We start from the raw sequence: 21,775 nt of genomic DNA, 5'->3' as shown, positions 1-21,775 counted from the left end.
TAACCTCTGCAATGTGGGGGGGGGTGGTTCTGCTGGCATTTCCCATCGCAGATGAGCCGGAGCAGCTCGCTTGCCCTCGCGGGTGTTTGTGCAGCAGCACCCTGCGGCTGAGCGAGCCCTTGTGCCATACTCTGCCTTGGTTGAGCCTCCTTTACATTGACGGCAGACCCTTCACTGACAAGCTGATATTGTTAATTACAGCCCAGAGCTGCCCTAATAGGCTGGCTGATTTAAGAAACCATCCTGTATTTCTGCAGGAGACCTTAATTAAAACTCCAGTCACAAACAAAGAGAATAACAATGGGGTGGGGAGGAATGTCTGTGGACTAGCTCTGAGTAGCACTGCTTTGCCCCTGTGCCTTTGCTGAGCTCTTGCTGGTAGCAGTGAGCAGGCTGGAGTGAGTGTAACAGAAGCACCAGAGCCAGGTCATAGCAGTCATCTTTTATTTGACCTTGTCATTTTTTAAGAAACATCCCCACAGTTACAAAATACGATATTTTTGTTTGCAGTGAAATGCTGACCAGACAGTAACAGTTGGCATATTGGTCACAATCATCTGTTCCTTTTTTTAAAAAAAAGCACTTACTTATATAAGAAGTCCCTCCCTCTCCCTTTTAAACTAATGGATAGGGTTTTTTATTTAAGCAGCTTGATACTGTTGCATCGTTGTGAGACTTAAGACAATAAATAAGAAACCATCTCTTGGTGACTACAAACACAGAAATATACATTCAGGAGTATTTATTGGCTAGGGCTGCAAGTCAAGTTTATTGCTGTCGGGGGTATAGCTCCATGACTGGTAACTCTGGCTGTAGCTAAGTTCATGTATACGCAGTACCTTAGCTGGGACAGTGAAGGAACCCTGTGAGTGTTGCTATAGTTTGTACAAATAAATGCTGCGATGAGAACTATGATTGCTTGAAAGCTGTCAGTGGTGCCACCACGCACATGGGCCCTCGCGGAGGTGTTTGGCTTTTCAAGAAACAACTGTGGGTTCCAGAGCTGCTCTCCGTACTTCAAGTGAAGGAAAGAAGTAGGGCAGTTGTCTTATCCTGTTTCTGCTCCTCTTTGATTAGAAGAAGCACTTGGTAAGTCACACGCATCAAGTCACACTCACACACACGCAGAGCAAGCTTGGTAGGAAACAGGCACTTGGGAACAAAAATCCTGACGCTTCAGTTGGGGAGCATCCTTGTTACACTGCCCGCTCGCCTCCCGTTAGCTTATTAAAGGCTGCTCTGAGCAGTCGGGTCCCTGCTTGCCACTGCCTCTTGCCTCTGTCTCTCCTTCCTGCACTTAACTCCGATTAACAACCTCTTTTAAATGAGCATACTCAAGCTGTGGGGGCAGGGAGGGGCTGAGAACTGAACTTTTTGGCTTTTGAAGATGCAAGAGCTTTCCAAGACCTGCTTGGTTCATTTTACTCACTGAACATTCCCGCATGGCCCTCAGGGGTGGCTGAATCTATGCATGTTGCTCCACTGCAGCAGGAAAGGGATGCACAGGTGCAGCCATGTGTGGAGCTGGAGGTTAAAAGTGGCAGTTTTGGTGCAGTTATGCTTAGGAGATCTCCCATGTAAGAACCCAAAAGAGAGTAAGAGCTGGTGGCCCACCCAGCAGCACATGCCAGCGACTGCTTTCCTATAGTAACCCTCCTTTTTCCATCTCTCTGCTGGTCTGCATGCTTACATAGCGGTGTTAGAAAATGAGCAACTTGCTTTTGTCTTTGCGGGTAGTTGCTGTTTGTGCAACTAAATACTTCTCCGGTTCCTTTCCTTTTGAGGCATAGCCAAAGAGTCAGAAACTTTGGCTTTAAAGACAGAAGTAGAACAGAGTTCCTGAGTTTCACCCAGAGCCTGTGCTTCTCTCACCAAATAGGATTTTGCTTTATAACTGCATCCTTCCTAGCCCCAGGGAGGACACGCCAGAGGGGCAATGAGTTTAGGAGCTGGATGCGACTGCAGATGTGTGCCCAGTACTATTATCAGCGCTACAGTGCCACAGCCCAGGTATCCTGGTACATCTCACAGCTGCTCGTTTTACTGCCTTAGGGGTTTTTGGACATGGCTTGCAGGCACTTGCACCAGTACTGCACCTGTCACCAAAAAAGAGTCACGGGCATCTACCAGAGTTGAGCCTGGTGGCTGTGCTGCTTGGGTAAGTAAAAGGGACCAAAAACTACGAGGCCAGTAGTTTTAATCTCTGCCTTGAAAACCAGTTTTAGAACCAGAAGAGTTCTGGGGAGGATGGAGCTGTTACTGAGGAAGGAGTAACAAATCATGTCTGTACAGTTCACAAAGCTTACTAACATCCGCACCTGAGCCAGCACTGGGCCCCATCCCTGGCCTCTGCAGCCCTCACTGCTGGTTCTACCTGCTCCAGGCACCTGCTGCTGCCGAGCTGGAATCCTCCATCTCCAACTACTGCCACTGAACTCTAGGCACTTCTCTGTCATCTCCTCTTCTACCTGCCTTGCCTTCCCATTACGACAGCTTCATGCTTACTAGTATTAGTTTTCTCCCCTCTGCACTTCCCTTTGCAGTCATCTGCTCTTTCAACAACCTCTATGGTGACCAACAACCACCACACTTTAAGTAAAGGATCTTCAAGCTACAGCACACTTGTTTTCTCCTGCCTGCATCCTTCTGCAACCTTTTCACAGCGTCTATCCTTCATATCAACTCAGTTTTTCAAAGGTAACTTACACCAGTCCCAATGCCATCACAAAGAGCACCCCTGTGTCCTCCTTCAGTCAGCCTTAAGGGACATGGGCAGGCGCCTGGAGCCAAGGAAGCACAGCTGGAATGAAATCTTATTTAAAAGTATCTAACACAGCACAGCAGAAGTGCTGGGAGCTGGATGGGGAGACTCAGGAGGTGATGTGATTAGTAATGGAAGTAAGTGTCTGCGAAGACCCCTTGCTCTGCCCAGAAAGGTCTCCCCTGCCAGGGGAAGGGGACAGATGCTGCCAGGACCACCAGCATCAGAGGCAAGATGCAGTCTAACGCGAGGCACCCTCCGCTGCGGCACTGCCCACCTGGTCTTGCTGCGTAACGCTTCCCTTCGACCCTCTCGCATTTCTAAAGCGTGGAGCAGGTTCTGGGAACACACCAACTAGCACACTGCGGGGCTTTCCCTCCCCTGCCACGCTCCGCTCCACTGGCAGCGACTGGCCCAGAGCCAGCCCGGCCGAACCTCAGCTGGGAGGAGAGCACACGCACCACATGCACACAGACACCTAATACTTTATATACATGGGACATTCCCAAGAAGAAGCACTTAATACATCCTTTAAATAACTCTGACAATAGTATTCTGTCTCCTATCTACATGTTTCAAACACGTTACCGATGCTATGAAAATATAGCAAACATACAAAAATATATACATTTAAAAACAAAACATATAAATTACTTACAATATACATAACGTGAAATGGGGATGATGAAGTGAAGGCAGCCCTTGGGAAGGCTTCAGCCGCTGCTCAGCACCCCCACGCTGCGAGCAGGGGGTGCCCCACGGCCCAGCCCCTCCCCGGCCGGGCATGGCGAGCACAGGCCAGCTGTAGCCCCGTGCACAGCGACTCCCGGGGAGCTGCGGGGTGGCAGGACTGGAGGGACCCCGACAAAAGCTCCGTTAGGGCTTCACCTGCCTCCCCCGACACCTTTGTGCTTCTCGTAGGAAAGATGCCAGGAGGTACCGGCCAGGCTGCCTCAGGCTGGGGCCTTCTGGGGGCTGTGGTCACTTCACCAGCACTTGCTCATTTCAGTTTATGATTTAAACCAACAAACAAACAAAAAAAAAATACTGCTTTTTGTGATATATTATCCCGTTCTTGTTAGATCGCATGTGTCATTGTTAGCCGAGGAAAGCAACGTTTAAAGTGCTGGGCAGTACATACGAACAAGTAAACCAAAAAATACATATACTTACGTCAATACATTCCTTGGATTAGAAAAGCCAAGCAGCCAGCAGCGCCCGCACCCCGTGGGCCACCGCGTGGGGGGCGAGCACTGGCAGGCAGGGGCTGGGTGGGGGACCACAGCGAAGCCAGCACGTTGGCAACCCCACGCTCAGAGACGGCTGAAAGCAGACCGAGGTCTCCACACCCCTCGGGCTGAGCTGCTGCTCCTTATCCCCTCCGAGCCTGGCCAGGTAGCAGGGCTGGCAGCTCGCTGCAGCTTGCAATGATGTCATTTGTTTTAAATATTGGATTTCTTTAAATACAAATAATAGTACCAATTTCTGGAAGATAAAAGTAGCCAATACTGGAAATTAACTGATCTGGGTGTAGATATCATTTATCTATATCTATATATATTTATGCTTTAAAAAAAGATTGGTTAAATATCTTCTCAAACCTGTAGCTTTCCTCCACAGTGTGACTGGTCGACAAAAATCCAAGACTCAGTTCAAACCTTCAAGGCCTGGGGCTCTCCTCTCCCCCTTTCCATCCGGCACAGCCAGCAGGAAAGGGAGGTGAGCTTTGTACCGGTCACCCTGTGCCAGTCCCCAGTAAAGTGTCCTTGTGACAGTCGCCATATGCAGGCTGTTTGCAGATGGGGCCATTTAGCAAAAGAGACAACTTTTTAATACTGCCCTACCCCAACAGGGATTTTCTGCACGCTGACCGTACCCCGCACAGCCTTCCCCAGCTGTCCCCAAGGGAAAGGCTCAGCCTTCTCCAACCAGCCCTTAATGCTGGAAACCACATCTGATGCGGACGGTCAGTCCGTGGAGGATGGCGGCTGTGCCAGCCCCGTTGCCGGCACCAGCCCCGTGCGCCCCGGCAGGCACAGCCGCCGCGGCGGGAGCTTTCAGAAGCGGCAGCTCCTGAGGCTCCAGGTCTGCACGGCAGGCACAGCCCACCCTTCGCAAACCCCTTCCCAGGCGCTCTCTGCCCTCCGAGGGCATTGCTCCCCGCGATGCCCAGCACGCCGCCTGTTATTTGACAGCGGGGTGCACCCTGTTCTTGGCCCGGAGGGGCCGTTTCTTCTTCACCGCCGGAGCTACAGCGGCATAGGGTTTGTGTGGGGGCAGCACAGAAGCCGCCACGCTGATGCCTCTGCTAGCCCGAAGGAGCCGGCTGGGCACAGAGCCCCTGCTGCCTGGTGGGGCGGCAGGAGAGCTGGGGGACAGCGGGGCGTCCCGCGGGGGCTGCAGGTCCGTGTCGGAGGAGATCTCGGGTGAGGGCCCCTGCTCTGCGCTGCCTGCGCAGTACCTGCTCAGGACGTCCTCCGACATCTGGGTGTACCTCCTCCTGGAGCGGCGGCTCTGAGAGCCCTCCAGCTGGTGCTCGATGCGGTACACGTCCTCCGTCACCTGGTTGACCCGGTCAAACTGGGCGAGCAGCATCTCGAAGAGGGAAAGGAGGCGCTGGATGTCGGCGTCCACTTCCAGGCTGTCCCGGGTGCTCAGCACGAGGCTCAGCCCGTCCAGCTGGCTGGAGGAGGTGGAAGCCCTGGAGCTGTCAGAGGCAGCGCTGGGAGTGGGGCCCCGAAAGGACTTGGAGTCACTGGAGTCTCGGGACGGCAGCGGCTCCATCCCTTCGAACCTCACCTTGTGTCGGAACTGGAAGAGAACAGGGGAGCAGGGGACAGAGTTATTTCAGTTAAGTGGGAACGCCGTGCTGTGGCACTGTGTCCTGCTCCAGACAGCCCCAGGGCTGCTCGCAGCCATTCCTGGTGGGCCAGGCCACGGCACGGACCTGGGGATAGATCCCAGATAAAGCCACGTGGAACTGCGGGCCTGAGAACTGGCAGCAGATGCCCCTACAACACCCCATCGCTAACCCAGCTCTTGGGCCTCCAGGAACGAACACTGCTCCAGCCCTCACCTGCCAGAGGAACGTGACTGTGAACAGCAGTGGGAAGTAGCCAGAGGCAAAGGAAGACCAAGGATGGTGGACATTGATTCTCTGCCAACATCTGCAGCCTACTGCCTGCTACCAGGCCCCTTCTCCACAGAATCTCCCAGGCTGCACTCACCTCCTTGGCTTTGCTGAAGCCCATCCACATTTTCAGCCTGCGCACGAAGAGCTCCACCATCTCGTAGTCCTGGGGCTCGAAGGCTGGGCGGTACAGCTCAAAGTGCATTTCCCGGTAGCTGTAGATAAGCACCACAGTGAACAGCCTCAGCACAATCCACACCTCCAGGATGATGTAGCTGGTGCAGAACAGGTAGTAGAGGCCCGAGGACTCGGGCAGGCAGGGGCGGAGGTTCACGCTGCCCCGCAGCATGGCAAACAGCAGCAGGAGGCTGCTGCCGACACTGCGGAAGGACTCCGAGGAGGAGGAGAAGAGCTGCAAGGAGGACATCGGAGATGTAATGAGAAAGGGATCGGTAGCAAAATATTCCCCTGACCCCCGATACTCACTACCCCATCTTACAAAGCACGAGCCCCGAGGAGTGGCCCACAAATCAGCCATGACAGGGACAGGCCACAGACACAGTCCCTGGCCAAAACCGCCTGGCCTGCGGCAGACGAGCACCCCGCGCGGGGTGGGCGCTGGAGCGCCCGGAGGACCCGCTGAGCTTTGCTTGCAGTTGTGGCGTGGGGAGGGACGAGGGGCAACGCGACGCTGGGCAGCCCTTGCTGACAACCAGCCACTCTGCAAGGCGAGGCGAGGACAGCAGGCAGTTACCAGGAAGCCGAGCTGAGCGTAGGCCAGGATGAGGACGGCGAACGCCAGCCCTGCAGCGGTCAGCTCCTTCGCAGACTTCTGAAAGGTTTTCCCAAACACGGACCACTGCCTGACGAAACGCAGCTGCTGGGCAGCCTAGGACCAAGAGAGAGGATGGTGTTACAACACGCGCCCATCGCAGAGGCTGCTGCAAGATCCTTCCAGCCCAGGGAAGGGTCTTTCAAACATCTCTACAAGTCCGAGAAATGCAAACTCTGGCAGAGTGGAGGACATCCTAGTCAACGGGCTCCTTGCAGAAAAAAATCACCCCATCAGCCACACTAGGGTGAATTCCCCAAGGGAACTGAGGGCCTTTAGAGACCCAAAGTGCTACAGCAAAGATGAATGTGGCATCACGGCCCACCACCTCTGTCCTGCAGTAGAGTCTGGATGTGGCAGCAGCCCTGTTGCATTTGATCAGTGCCTGGCACAGCAGGACCACAGTCTTGCATTTGTTTTTACTTCAGGGCCCTTTGCTGCCCCTGTCATGGGACTGTGCACGGATGACAAGCTGGCACAAGAGGACCAAAGCACACATCCCTGCCCACGTGCTGTTCCTACCCAACCCTCTCCATACCTGCACAGTCAAGAGGAAGAGGAGGGATGCAGCCAAGGTGCTGAAGACGGTGTTGAGAAAGGCCACCTGGTAGAAGTTGGTGAAACCCTTGCGGTTGTTGAGGTACTTGAGCCACTGCTGGTCGGCAAGGGTGGCTTGGCTGAGGTGTACCACCACGGTGCAAGTGGTGAGGAGGATGAAGACCCACTGGCCGTAGTTGCCCCACAGGGTGAAGTAGGCTCTGCCTTCCTTCTTGATGGACAATGACTCCGACACCACGAAGTAGACCACAAACATCATGAGGAAGACCTGGGGGAGGAATGGAGAGGTTACCAGGGAAGGAGAGGGCAATGCTTGACTGCTGTGCTGCACCGGGGCACCCTGCAGCACCCCAGGACAGCAAAAGCCCCACATACTAGGCTGAGTTCTGCCAGCCTACAGCTGGAGCACACCCCCCTGAGCCCTTCCATGCCTTCCTCGCTCACTCAGTGCCCTGCTCCCTCCTGCCCTGGCAGTGAAGCTCCCCAAACCACGTCCAATGCACTTGTGGCAGGGTGGCAGTGCCCAGGGGAAGAGGGCTCCGCTTACGCTGAACCCTGGCCCAGGCAAGGTCTGTGGGGACACGGCTCAGCTGGCTGATGTCCCCGCTGAGGACAGAAGAACAAAAGCCTCAAGTTTCCACAGCAACAGGCATGAGTTCAAGGAAGCAAAAAGGCTGAGCCAAGACCAACAAATGTTGCCAGACAGGAGGAAACTCCTTCCCCTCAGTGGTGCCAGGGATGTTTTCCGTGTGCTATCCAGGCCTGGAAGCGGAGTGGTGACAGGCATGGGGACAAGTGGCCTCAGGCAGGGGAGATCTAGTTCAGAGTGATCGACGCTGCCCTTCGGGAGCCCAGGCAATGGGTCCCCAGAGCCCTCTGTGCAGCGACCGAGAGGGAAGAGGAGCGCAGAGGGGAATTAACACACACTGACCATCATGAGAAGCTGCAGCGTGACACCCCCGCTGAGCCGCAGCAGCGGGAAGGGGCTGATGGTGACTGTGGCGACGGCCTGGCCGGCCCCCACGAACTCCAGCTGAAGGGTGATGGCAGCGTGCAGGTCCACACTGGGGTTATACTGCATCAGCTCCACAAAGACTGCCCGGCTCCTGTGGAGGGGAGAAGAGCAGCTCAGGGCACTGGGACAACACCAACTCTGGGCTTTGGTGCCACTGTTTTGTAGGACCATAGATCCTCTCCCCACTGACGCTCCAGCGGCTCCCCTTAAAAACCTGGGTGACAGCAGAACATTTCCTTCGCCCCTGCCACACTTACATGTTGTCGATCCAAGTGTGCTGCTGAAGGAAATTCAGCTGAGCCCTGCTTTCCTCTAGCGAAGCCCCCAGCTCCTGGACGTAACCGCTGCTATCGTAGAATGAGATGTAACCCCAGTACCAGACCCTGCAGAGGAAGAGGAGCCATGGGTGAGAGCTGAAGGACGGAGCGGCCACTGGTACGCTCTCCTATTTGGCAGGCCTGGAGGAAGCGTACAGATGCAGACCCTGACCCCTATGCTGCACATCCAAGGGCAACAGCTGCCTCATTATTTATTTCACAAGACAAATTACAAAAGTGCATTGATCCATCTCAGCGTTCCCAGCCTCAGAACAGCCCCAAGCCCTGTTGTGCCCCAGACCAATGAAGACACATCCAGGAACAAACCAGAGCAGAAACCAACAGCGATTTAATGTCCAGTATGCTGGTAAAGGCCAATCGCTAGTGCTGTTCTGTGGTCTCTGTGGGTGGCTGGGTTACCTTGTTCTGCAGCTTGTCTCTGCCCTTGAAGCTAGCGAGTTGAACCCTCTACCCCTGAGAACAGCACTATGCTGCCGTTCAGACAGCCCGAGGCGACACACACATCTCCAGGGAAGATGGGTGAGTGGCAGCTATGTGTCTCCCACCATTCACACTGCCACTGTAGACGTATTCAGGGAAGGCCTTTGGCATTCCTGTGTTTATTTGCACTTTGCCAGGCTCAGGGGCTGCAGTTGGCCTCACTGAGGCGAAGGCTGGGAACCATCCTGGGCACCAAATCAACTGTAAAGATGCAAAGTCTTTGGCAGATGGAGCAGGGGGTGTAAGTGCAGGCTGGGCAGCTCCTTACCCCGTCAGGTCGGGTGGCGAGTAGGACCACGCAGCCGTCACATTCACGGCTGCCCTTTCCCAGCCAGCTGTGTAGTCAGCAGTAGAAAAACTGTCCGAGTCAGTGCAGTTCCTCCTGGCAGCCATGCCCACGCCGTGGAGGACGTCCTGGGCACTGCGCTGGCACTCGGCTGGAACGAGACCAATACTGTCATCCCGTGGGGAGCCCAAGGCAGCCAAACAGTGCTGGGGCACACAGCTGAGCTTTCACACTTAGCATCTCCCTTCTTCCCAAGCTCCCTCCACCTCCACATCCTCAGTCACACCTCCAGAAATCAAGTCAACCTCGCTAGTGTAAATCCCCATGATTGATTGCTCCAGTTCATCTCCGCAGGAGCAGAACCAGAGGCACACTAATATACACGCTGCAAAGAAAAACCTGCCTCCGTAACCTCTGCCTTGCTTCATTCAGCCCCAGCTGCACCCAGACCTGGCCATTTCATCCCTGCAGGAGTGTCACCACCCACCCTGTGACAGCAGAGCCATGGGCCCTTGCCCACCTACCTTCCTGCAGCCTGAGCTGGCGCAGCCGGGCTGTCCCCAGCGTGGTGCTGTAGCTCTCCTGACCCGACCGGTTGTTGTAGAGGTAAGGGAGGAAGACCTGCGACATCCAGACCCAGAACTGATCTGACCTGCAACAGGGAAAAGGCGTGAGAGGCAGAGCTCCCGGGGCAGCTCTGTTAGGGCAGTCTCTGCACGTCTCACCCTCGTATGACCATCTGTGTTTCACCTGGAGTGGGGGACTGAGTTTTGGAGAGCTAACCTGGGCTGCTCTCCTCCCAGGTGCCTGGCTAGCAGGCAGAGGCAACATTTCCATCCATTCCAAGAGCTCAGCTGGGCTGGGGTCAGGAAAATATTTATTTGACATGCAAGACCTAAATGTGATTGAATCCACTTGGCACCTGGATGAGGATCAGACCAGCGGGTCTGTGGCAGCATGGTGGAAAAGGGATGATATTTAGGACCAGGTTCTGCTCTGCTCTCCCCCCTGACACCACTTCCACCCCAGAACTCCACCAAGTTCACTGGAATAATTTCTGATTCATATTGTGGTGAATCAAAGTTTCTGTGACTTTGCATGGCATGGACAAGTCACATCTATTTGCACAGAAGAATCAAGGGGTCTGTAGTGAGATGGGTACAAAGACGCTGTTAATCCCAAGCAGCCGTTCTGATGTGAGTCTAGACTGCTGAAGTTTGCAGTGGTGTGGAAACTCAGCTGGGAAAATTTAATCTAGTTAAACCATATGTGCAGAGCAAGGAAGGGAAGGACTGTATTTATACGAGATGTTATTTTTGGTTCTCGTGACACTGTTTATGGCTAAACCTTACAGTTGTAAATTTTAGAGACAGAGCAAACTTGTGTCCTTTTAATCAGAAACAGAAAGACAAACATCTATAATTCACACAGTCCCTTCCCACTGAGGAAATAATTAAAATTCAAAGAAATTAAAGCTCTCAACCTCCACAAGTCCCTCTGTTCTCCAGGGGAGAAGCAGAACCACAGGGACAAAAAGAGACCTGCTCACTGCCATGCCATACTCGTGTGCGAGTGCCCAGCTCCCCAGAGGCACCAGTGCTCCCCATAGAGTTGAGAATCTCTTTATGGGAGCAACTGTGGAGCACAAGCCCAACAGCCAGCCCCAGCCCACTCCGACTCTTCACTGCAGTCCTGGACAACTTCTCTGATATAAAGCAACATCTTGTTCCTCCCCAACCCCAGGGCCTTCACAGTTACCTCTTGATGCGGAGGAATTCGTTGCTGCCCAACTGCTGCTTGATGGAGCTCTGCAAAAGGAAGGCCCTGCTGTTGCGGGAGGCGTCTCCGTAGTTGGTGAGCAGGATCACCAGCAAGAACATCATGTAGATGAGGAAATTCTGGCAAGCAGAGAGTAGAAAGGGATTGCACCCAAGCATGGCGGGGTGGGGGGGGGTTGGTTCCCAATCCTGCAGCAAATCAGTGCTTTCCACTGACTGCTCCCTGCCATGCAGCAGGATCAGGACCCAGAGCATGCTGTTCTTTCTTTTTCCATATGGGAAGCAGCTTAAAATGAAACCCAGACCACAGGCTCATAACAATATTCTTTGTTCAAAGCGGCCAGCCCAGCACCACATGTTTTAGTTGATATGCATTGCACAACCTCCCTGTACGAGCTCCTATATGCTGGCAGCTCAGCTTATACAATAGTTATGGGGGTTTCCATCCTTTAAAGGGAAATCACTCAGTTAAAAATAACTTGACTCCATTAAAGCAGCTGTGTATTCCCAGCACACGTGTGGAGGATTAGTACTGAACGAGCTACAAACAGATTGACACTTCTGCTCCTAGATAGGGAGTTGCATGTTTCACAAGACACAACTAATGAATTTTCTTGTGCAAGTTGGCATCTACTCCACACTGCAAACCTTGCCCTAACCTCAAACACCTGAGTTATGGAGTCAAACACACCAGCTGCTCCAAATCAAGGATGTACAGCCCCCCATTACGGTTCTGCTTTCCAGCCATCTCAGAGCTTCAGAGAAGATGAATATCACTGCCAGTCTTTTACACATGGGCAAACTGAGGCAGAAACTGGAGATACGCACCTACTCGCTCAGGAGGAGATCACAGCTGGACTGGGAGGACCCACACAAGGACACACCTCCCAGAGCCAGCACTCTGCCTCTGCCCTAGGCACCACAAGCGTCAGGAGATGTCTTACCTTCAGCATCCTGTGTAGCAGTTTGACCTTCCTGGCCTCCTCCTTGGCCTGAAAAAGGGCAAATCCCTGTGGGGGTCGGACTTTGCTGATCTTCTCAGAAACATGCTCAACAAACGGATGCTCCACCAAGGTATCATCTTCCTCTGGGTGCAAGCGCTTGGCAACCAGCGAGAAATAGAGGGCTTCCAGCAGAACCTGGGGAGACAAGCAGTGTGGGCACTGGTGGCACAATCTCTTGGAGCAGTGGGGGCACTAATGTCTGAGCACTCTCTTGGAGCAGATAAGACAACCTCTAAAACAAATTGCCACCAGCCCTGTCCCTCCTACTGCTGCTGGTGTGCACTTCCTTCCCCTCCTGCAGGGATACAAAGATGGGAGAGAGTATTCAATCCACAGTGTCCAGTATGACCTGATTAGTATCTGGACAAGATGTAATTACAGCTAATTCATACACGTGTACAGATATGTGCTTGTGTATTCATGTTATCCTTACCTTCAGGGGCTCCCAGACCAAGAAGGATGCCAGAAAGCTGAATATCCCTGAGATGAGCCACATGAGGGCAACGCTGGAGGAAAAGCCCACCCCGATCCACACGGAGACCCCCGTGGAGGTGGCAAAGAGGAGGAGACTGATACCATGAGCCAGATAGGAGCACCAGGGTGGGAGCAAGCGCTTCCTGAATGTTTGGTCTGCAACTGGAAGGAAGATGGAAAACAAGCATAAACATTACTGCAGAAGGGTCCCAACGGGCACAGGAAAGGCTGAGCACACCACTCATCCCAGCAGAGAGCTTGCCACCAGTCCTGGGTGAGTTTGGAGGGATTATCTCAAACATCTCCCACTAAGCAGCAACACAGACAGCACACTGAAACACAGCCAGCCTCAAAAGAGCAGCCTCCCATCTGCAGCCAACAGGGTGGGCAGGAGAAGGAGATGGGATCCTGATTTGGGTAGTGGGATGGGTTCCCTGCTTTATCCCAGAACTCCAGGACATTGGGCATGTCCAGCCTGGCTGGAGGTGCTGCTGTCAAACCCATGAAAAGCCACACAGATTTGTTGCTCTGGCTGCCTTCAGACTGCCAAGCCACCCTGCCCCGGGGCTCGCTCAGCACAGCTTCTTTCACCCACCCATGCAAATCAATGCCTGCATGAAGATACTACAACCATTCATCAACCAAGATGAAATGATGGATTTTAACAGACCCAAGAGGATTGCTGCCGTGTCCAATTTGCCATGCTGCAGCCTGCCCCAGGGAAGCTGTGCCTCGGGAAGCCAAGAGCTCGTGCTAAGAGAACTGATGCTGAGCTTCTCCACAGGGCACCCGAGCATTTATCACTCCCCAGACCTTGCGGGGCCTGACAGCCTGCTCCCTGCCTTCTGCAAGCCCAGCTGGCTGGCTGTTGTGTTGCATGACCCAGTAGGAAGCGTCTCTTCTATTCTTTGCTTTGTTTGTTGATTTGAGCTTTCTTTGGCATTTTACTCCCTTTCGCCTCTGGTTATGTACAGCAACTCTCCCCCTCTCATGCTGGATGGATGAAGGGACTGATGGCTGCAGAGGGGTGCAGCGAGCAGAGAAACTGGGGAAGCAGCGAGCAGAGAAACTGGGGAAGCAGCGAGCAGAGAAACTGGGGAAGCAGCGAGCAGAGAAACTGGGGAAGCAGCGAGCAGAGAAACTGGGGAAGCAGCGAGCAGAGAAACTGGGGAAGCAGCGAGCAGAGCCTCCCTAGGGTGCACGGTGGGGACCATCACAGCACAAGCAGTGGCCCAGGGCTTACTGAGATTCAGGCTCCAAGAGAAGCTGGCAGGAAATAGTAAATATATCCCAAGCAGGGGAGCAGCCTTTCCTAAGGCTCCTTTTCTATTTACCTGCCTGTGCCTCCCAAGTGCTGCTGTGTGCGACAGTCCCTCTTCTTGCACATCCCCACCCTCCCTGCCCTGGCGCTGGCACAGCCCTGCAGCCCTGGTACCTGTCCATGTTGACTTGGCTGATCTGCTCACTTCCCTGGGAGGAGCTGCCATGCTCTGGCCTTTGTCGTTCAGCTTCTGCATCATGACAGTCTCCACCTTCTCCCCAAACACGCTGGACCTGCCAAGGCAAAGGGGCGATATTGGTGAGCCATGCCACTGCTGGCTCTGCAGTAAGCAGGCTGGCACTGAGGTGGACTGAACTCCAGTGCTAACACCAGTGCAGCAGCCCTGGACCAGTTAGAGGCACTTCCTTCTAGAGCAGCGGGCCCAGGCTGCTGAGGCATGCAGACACTCTGCATCTCATGGAGAAGGGCTGAAAGTCTTTCCCGTCCCCTAATCTGCCAGCCCAGCTGGGTGGTGGTCAGGGTCCCAAAACAGGGTGCTCTGGGCACGATAACACAACAGAGGTCTAACCCCCCTTCTCCCTCCTGTCAGTGCCACGAAGCAAACCCGCGTCCCGGCACTTTGTCAGCAGTCCACAAAGCTCTGGAGACACATCTTCAGCTGGGGCTTTACAGGAGCTTTCAGGTGGCTCCTGGAAGGGTGGCAGTGCCCTCCTGGAGCTCTGGCTGGCAGGGCTGCAGGAATCACAGCCAGCAAGAACATAGTGACTCTTGACAAGGCTGTCCCAGTCATTTGCAATGTCTCAAAACCCAGCTCAGCTCACTGTGGCTGGGTGCAGCAGAGCGGGCTGGCACAATACCGGCCGCTGCAGAGCTGGGTGGGACGGCAAGGGACAGGAGGCACTGGCTTAGTGCGGGACTCTGCTCCCGGAATACTTACAGGCCTGAGATCAGATCTGTTTCAGCCCTCATGTACGGCCCTAGGTCCTGGGAGTGGGAGATGCCGCTAGCTCCTTCTGCCAGGATCTGCCGGATCAGATCCTCGTCTGAGGAGAGAGAGAGTGCAGACAACATTGGCAGGAGCACAGCACCCAGCATCACACCAGGGGACGGTTCTGCACCACTCGGGCTCAGCCACGTTTGTGGAACTGGGGAGGAGGAGGGCCAGGGTGAGGTCCTTCTCCACAGGACAGCCCTCCCGTCCTCCCTGTCTTCTAGCTCCCGTCTATCCCCAGCTTGGCTGCAGAGCCTAGCATGAAACTGCTGGTATAGGAGGCCAAGTTCTTCTCCTTCTCCAGCCATTTACAGAGGTTCAGAGACACACTGTGGCTTTGCAACCAGTGAAGAAGTACTGGCTGATTGCAACATTCAGATCCAACCCATGGAAACACATCTCTCCTTGCTCCCAGTCTGCTGGCAGTGTGGTGACCACTCACTTCAGACTGTTCCACATCAGATTTCTGCTTTTGCACACTGAAATCCCCATTAAGAAAGTACGACCCTCCTCTTCTGCCCTTCAAATTGAAGCCAGTGGTGACGGCGGCAGGCTCTATTATTCTGCCTTCTCCAGAGCTGAGCCAGGGCTCCCAGGGACCAGACTGCTCCTCCTGTACTACCCTGGGAAATTCAAACCCTGGCACAGAGCAATGCTATCCACACACCCACCTGAGGCAGAGAAATATCGAGGCTGTCCCTGGTGAACACCAAGCGACAAGCTGTCCTCCTCAGTTGCCAACGGGGCCTCGAGTCCAAGGTGGCGGCTGGCCCGGCCTCTCTTCAGCTTCTGGATGGTGTTGCCCATGATGGAGGGGTCACTGAGGAGGTCTGGCCAGCTGAGCAGGGCCTCGCTGGAGGGCCACCGCACAAGGCTGTGGCAAAACAGAGGAACGGGTGCAATCAGGTATGCGTGGGGAATGGGAAGCATGAGAAAAGCAACTGTGCTAGTGTGTAGGACTGTCTAGAAGGGAAACAGCTCTGGGAGCACAACCCCAGTCTACCAAAGCAGAAAACTACCCTAAACTCCTACTTGCTCCATCCCCAGAAACCTACTTACCTTTTGGAGTCCTCCAAGAACAGATCTGTTTTGGTTTGCTCAGAGAAGGCCTGTGGAGAAAGCGGAGGCATTTCAGGCACATGACACTGGTTTGTGCCTGGTTAAAACAGCGGGTTGTTAACATCAGGGCTCACTGGAAACCTGGACCCTGAGCTGCTATTAGCCCTGGGTCCACACATCCAGAAGCCTGCTCTCCTCCAGAGATAATGCCCAGGCACGCTGGAAGATCCATGCTCACAGACACAGAGCAGTAGCTGGAGACAGCTTGTGCTCAGTACCTGGGACTGGCCTGGGCAGAGATGCAGGTAGAGATGAAGGGCTGTGGCCCTCCCGCATCACCAGTATCTGCCAGAGGCACTTGAGCGCATCAGTTCTTGCACTGACAGCTGTGGATGGACACTGTGTTCTCGCAAGGGAGCATACAGATCCATGCAGCCTGTCCAGCTTTTGGATGGGAAGCAGGTTTACCTCTGCCCGGAGCCCGGGGAAGGTGGGGAAGGAACTGTCGAGGATTGAGGAGTCCAGGTAGTTGTCGATCTCCAAGGACTGCTGGTCCGAGTGAGTCACGGTGTGGTTGATGGAGACCTGCAGGAGATAGAAAGGCTTGAGCAGAAAAGGGAGGGGTGAAGGTGACAGTGTCACAGTGGCTCAGAGCCCTGCTGCTCAGGGGATCCCATCAGCTCACTACTCTGCTGGGGAGCTCCACACTTCTGCAGGCAGAGCTGGGGGACCCCAGGCCTCCCGAGCAGGGCTGCGAACAGGCACATGCTCGTGCACATCCTCAATTACCTCCCAGGCACCTTGGGCACTTGTACCCACATGTGCCACAGCCCAGTGCCGTCTAGGCTACCCCAGGTACAAGCTCCCAGGAAGCCACAGGAGCCTGCAACCTCCTGCAAAGCAGGGCGTGCTTGAAGGAACAAGAAATATCAGACACATTTGCTGCTCATCAGTCACTGAGCAGCTGGCTGCAATACTTAATGGGGCTGCTAATTGTGTCTAACTAGTCATTAACTCCCCAGCTAATCCTTTCACAGCTGCCTAACCACAGCTCTGTTCAGACAGCTGAATTTGTACCCAGGGTAGGCATTTCATTAGCAATGCTCCACTGAGCATGTCTCACGCTCCTGCCAATGCACCAAAGGGTCATACCTTTAAACGGCATTTGGGTTCCTATCACGTACTGAAATCAAGAGGGAGTAAGTGCCTCAACAGCTTTTAAAATCTGCCCTTTTGGTCTCTGTCTGGGCATTGTCAGAATCCAGGCAGTGATCTGTCCCTCTAAGGTCAGGGGCTGCTCCCAGCTCAAGAGGGAGGCAGACACTTGCTAGGGCCAAGGGTCTGGCCACGGTGCAGGGCAGCACAGAGGCACAACTGGGAAAGTGCAGAGACTGGCTGGAGAAGTGATGTACCACACAGGGCAGAATCTAGCCTCAGATGAGCAAACCTGGTAGCATCACACCCATCTGGGCAGCCTACGACTACTTCTCCTCATTACCTTGCCACGAGCCATCCGGAAGAGAAATAAAATGACCAGGTAGAGAGGGTAGACCACCACACTGGACACCAGACCAACAGCCACTGTGTCCACATTAACAGGGATCAGGTTGGAAACGGCCCCATTGCTGGAGAGAATCAAGAGAAACCAGAGACTGCTGTTAGCAGGAGCACTCAGGGCTGCCAGCTAAGCGAGGAGTGAGACAAAACTGCACAACTTGGCATTTCAGATATGCAGAGAAAGAAAGGAGCATGGGCTGTGCTAACAGATGACACAGCAAAACCAGATAAGGGGGAAAGCTGATCAGGTTGTCCTTGGTCATCCATCATCCATGTCCTGGTCCCAGATTCTTTGGAAAGGGAAGGGCAGACTCAAGGCCACAAGCAAGGCACCTATCCACAGCAGACGTAAGGTCTGTCCTGCCCTGTGGAATGGAAGCGCAGGAGGGGCCCTGAGGAAGTAAGGGACTGGCCAGAGCACCAAGGGACGCGGCGCACCTGAGGTGTACGTTGCCCACCACGCCGTACCACACAGCATTGGCACAGAGGAAGAGGAAGATGAGGAGGGAGCAGCAGGTGGCTCTCTGGACACGGGTAAAGCGGCTGCGAGGCGGGCGGTCCCACATGGACAGCCAGACGTGCTTCTCAAAGAAACCTCGCTGCAACTCTGCTATGAAGATCCGGGAGAAGCTCCTCAGCTCTGTCTCACCTGAGCACAAAAAGAGAGAGACTCTCAGGGCCAGCTGCACGGCGGAGGGGACCCGGCTGGGCCTGCCACAGCCCCCTCCTTGCAGACTGATGTTCAAGGAGGTACCCGCACTGCATCTGCCTGGTCCCTCCTGCACAGCTGGCTCCTTGCCGTGCCTTGTCCTCTAGCACAAAGGACCCAGCAGAGCACTGGGCTGCGCAAGGCATCAAGGCAGTGAGGAAGAGCCGGTGTGCAGGCTCTATGGTCTCTCTGCAGTCTCTCGCTCTGGGCCCTTCCCCATCGCAATAAGAACTCCCATGTTGGTCAGCCACCCCAGCCCCACGCCCCAGGGGTTGAGCACTCACTGGCAGCATAAACCTCCTTCTCCACCATGCCATCATTCTCTTCACTCTCCACCGACAGCCAGTCATTCACCAGGAAGAAGTAACTCTTGCTGCTCTGCAGGTCCCGGACTATGACATGCTGCAGGTACCAAGAGGGGCTGAGCCCTAAAAGTTAAGAGACGAAGAAATGTGTTTCATGGCAGACAGTCCCGGCATGAACCTGTAAATCCGAGAGGGCAACACAAGAGACCCTGAGTGGGACAGCAGCAGTTACCCTGGGACACCATCTTCATCGGTGGGAATTGCACAGTCCCCAAGAGAAAGGCTTGGCACAGCCAGTCACCTCCTAGGCTGTACGGACATTTACAGACACTGTCACAGCATGTTGCATTGTATGTGTACAGGATTACAGCTGACCAGTCTGCAGACTTCCCTGTGATGCAGACTCCATGTCCCCACCCAGCAATCTTCGCCCAAGCCAGTGGGTCACCATGGTCTCCCACCAGGGTTAGTCCAGACTGTAGGCTCAGGTACCTCTCTCCTGGCCCAGGTACCAGGTGGAGCAGAGCCTGGTCCTAACCTGGGATGTGTGACGGCTGCCGCAGCCCCGCACATCCGCTCACGTCTCACCTTTATTGTCGTGCCAAATGCGGATGCGCCAGATGCTCCCCAGACTCCGCTCCGTTGCGATCTGAAACACGTCGAGGCTGTTGCGGTGGAAGGCGTTTTCTCCATCCAGATGTCTGTGACCACTTTTATTGTCCACACCATACAGGGCGATCCCCACGTGGGCCGTGGTACCTGACAGAGTTAACGGGGCTCAGTTAGGAAAGTCCACCCAAAGTGGAGCTGTTCCCCAGCCCTGCCTTCCTGCCAGTGACCTGGCACCAGATGCAGTGGCCCTTCAGAGGGGCCACCTGGAGACTCGGGAGGAAGGAACGTGCTTGACAGCCATCCCACACCCAGGGATAGTGTTACACACAGCCTGGAGGGCAGCTGCTCAGATTGGCCTGGTGCATGGACCTTGGCATGCTCATGGTTTTCCTCTTTGGAGGGGACTGAATCTGACATTCCTTGCCTTGCTAACACCCTAATGGGAGGAGACGTTTATTCTGGATGTTCTTCTCCACCAAGTAGTTGAAAGACTTGTTTTCTTTGCCCTCTCTCTGGCACCACTTGCCAGATGCTCCTTGGTCCACCTGCTCAACCTGGATGGTCCTTGGGGTGGCTTCAGGAGAAAGCTGCTGCCAGTGAAATCAGTGGTTACACTAAGATCAATGGGAGCATGTTTGTGGCAGTGACATGGTAGCACTCCACCTCCGTCCTTGCTTAAAGCTTCCACATCCCAGCTGCCCAGATTTCCAAGTCCAGGATGATGTTTCTGGCAGCTCTAGCTACAAACCCAGACCCAGATCAGAAAGCCAAGCTTTCTGCCTTCATGCCTCTGGGAAAGATGCAGATGGCAGAACAAAGTGATGGATGCTGGAGGACAGCAAAATGGTCCATCTAAAGGGACAACAAGGCCTGGATGCTTCTGCAGAAGAGGCTCAGAAGCGAGGAACAATCGCTGCTTCTTGGCTGTTCCTGCAACCACAGCCCAGTCAGGGAAAGAAGGGTGGGGATATTTCTATACTGGGTGGTTCCTTTCAGCAGCAGTTGCTTCTCCCACCCCAACAGCAAGTGGTGGGGCAGCATGCTCTTCTCCACAGCTCTTGACCTGCCCCATCATCACGCAATAAAAACTGAATGCTGTGGGAAGCCCTGAACTGACGGTCTGCTCAGTGCTGCTCCAAACACCAGCTCAGCTCTGGGCCCTGCAGGGGAACATTCAGTGCATGACGTGCTGACGAGAGACCTCAGGGGAACTACACAGATGTCACTCTAGGAATCAAGCACAGGAGTAGACTATGGGCTAACCTGATCCTCTGCCCCAGCCAGTTTTCACCAGGATCTCATATTTGTACAGCCCGTTCTTCCCGCAGAAGGGAATCACCCCCACTCGGTTAATGTCAATCATGTCCAGCTTGTGCACGATCAGTGCAGCCACTGAGTAGGTCACAAAGCAGACGGCACATGTCAGCAGAACGATGTAGTTGAGACCTGGGCCTGGAGCCTAGAAGAAAAGAAATACATTGAAAGGCACTCTCGTTGCGCAGGAGGACCACCCCCCCCCCATTCCCCAGGAGTCATGTTGCCTCCTTCCTGGCTATTATCATCATTCACAGACATGATACCACATGCAAATAGAGAGACCTCTCTTTGCACAGATCGCGTGCAGCGTACTGCAGCAGCCGGCTGAAGCTGCTGTAGCAGCTGCCGAGAGGTCTCTGCTCCCACTTATGTCACACCAACAGAGCTAAGAAGAGCCTGAACACCCCTGGGAGACCCGGAGCAGCTGGCAGGTATAAGCTCACTGGGATAAAACAGTGCTGGGTGACAGCTGGGAGGAGCGTTTTGGCACCTCACCAAGAGGTGAACACACTGCGAGGTGTCCAGAATGGAGAATAAAGCCATCTGCAAAGGTCTGTTTTTAGCAGCAGCAGCCAGGACTCAAGATCAGAGGAGACGGCCCCTCTGTGAGCTGTGCCTACATGCAGCTCCCAAAGGCTCTCGGGTACTTGTGCTAGTCTGCCAGCTGGGCACAGGTCAGCCATGACCCAGCTTGAACGTGAGGCTGACGGGAGCCCGAGGCTTTCCTCTAGGTGACAACAATCTGCTCAGCGTGTGGCAATGCTGCACAGACTCTGCTTTGTTTTACTCACAGGGAAGATGAACTGGACAGAGTTTGGGGGGGACAAACAGACTGGCCCCAAAGGCGGTGAGGTGCTGGGTTAAGCACACAGCCTGGTCTGGTCTGGTCTCTTCCAGTGGGATGATGCCTTCTGTCTTCCAACGTTTCTCCTGCTCGCTGAAGTACTGGCAGAGGGAGGTGTACAGCCCCAGAGTCACCTCCACCGGGGACCAGCTGAAATGGTTTGTGATGTTGAAGTAGTATTTCTGGATGGTGTCATCAGTTCTGGAGAAGGGAAAGACAGCAAGGAGACATTATTAACCCCCTTGCTGAAGGGACACAAACCCCATTCTGATGGATGTGTGCCCACAGAAAGCACCCTGCTGCAGGGACAGGTGAGCATGCACACAATGAGGAAGAAAAGTCCAGTGAATGTGGCGTAATTTACATCACCCTTTGGCTGTGCAGAAACTCTGGGGTTCCACAGACCACTTTAATTTTTTGTATTATTTCATCACCTGGAGCAC

The 21,775-nt window shown here is 54.3% G+C and overlaps 1 protein-coding gene across 1 annotated transcript in view; it reads right to left on the bottom strand.

The window, feature by feature from the left end:
- Positions 1–430: 430 nt before the first annotated feature.
- The window catches only part of PKD1 (polycystin 1, transient receptor potential channel interacting), a 99,584-nt gene continuing 78,239 nt past the window's right edge, over positions 431–21,775 (bottom strand). The window contains 23 exon segments of the mRNA XM_030001267.2: positions 431–5,572; positions 5,989–6,303; positions 6,646–6,780; positions 7,262–7,549; positions 8,213–8,387; positions 8,554–8,679; positions 9,383–9,551; positions 9,925–10,052; positions 11,159–11,298; positions 12,123–12,317; positions 12,616–12,818; positions 14,092–14,210; positions 14,876–14,981; positions 15,601–15,803; positions 15,989–16,038; positions 16,457–16,573; positions 17,487–17,613; positions 17,984–18,194; positions 18,539–18,682; positions 19,148–19,318; positions 20,435–20,630; positions 21,280–21,309; positions 21,311–21,533. Coding sequence (XP_029857127.1) covers positions 4,946–5,572; positions 5,989–6,303; positions 6,646–6,780; positions 7,262–7,549; positions 8,213–8,387; positions 8,554–8,679; positions 9,383–9,551; positions 9,925–10,052; positions 11,159–11,298; positions 12,123–12,317; positions 12,616–12,818; positions 14,092–14,210; positions 14,876–14,981; positions 15,601–15,803; positions 15,989–16,038; positions 16,457–16,573; positions 17,487–17,613; positions 17,984–18,194; positions 18,539–18,682; positions 19,148–19,318; positions 20,435–20,630; positions 21,280–21,309; positions 21,311–21,533 — 4,198 coding nt within the window. The 3' untranslated portion in view covers positions 431–4,945.

The sequence above is a fragment of the Aquila chrysaetos genome, chromosome 25, assembly GCF_900496995.4.
Source record: "Aquila chrysaetos chrysaetos chromosome 25, bAquChr1.4, whole genome shotgun sequence".
NCBI lineage: Eukaryota > Metazoa > Chordata > Aves > Accipitriformes > Accipitridae > Aquila > Aquila chrysaetos.
The sequence above is the reverse complement of the archived record's forward strand: the minus strand, read 5'-3'. Positions and strand labels throughout refer to the sequence as shown.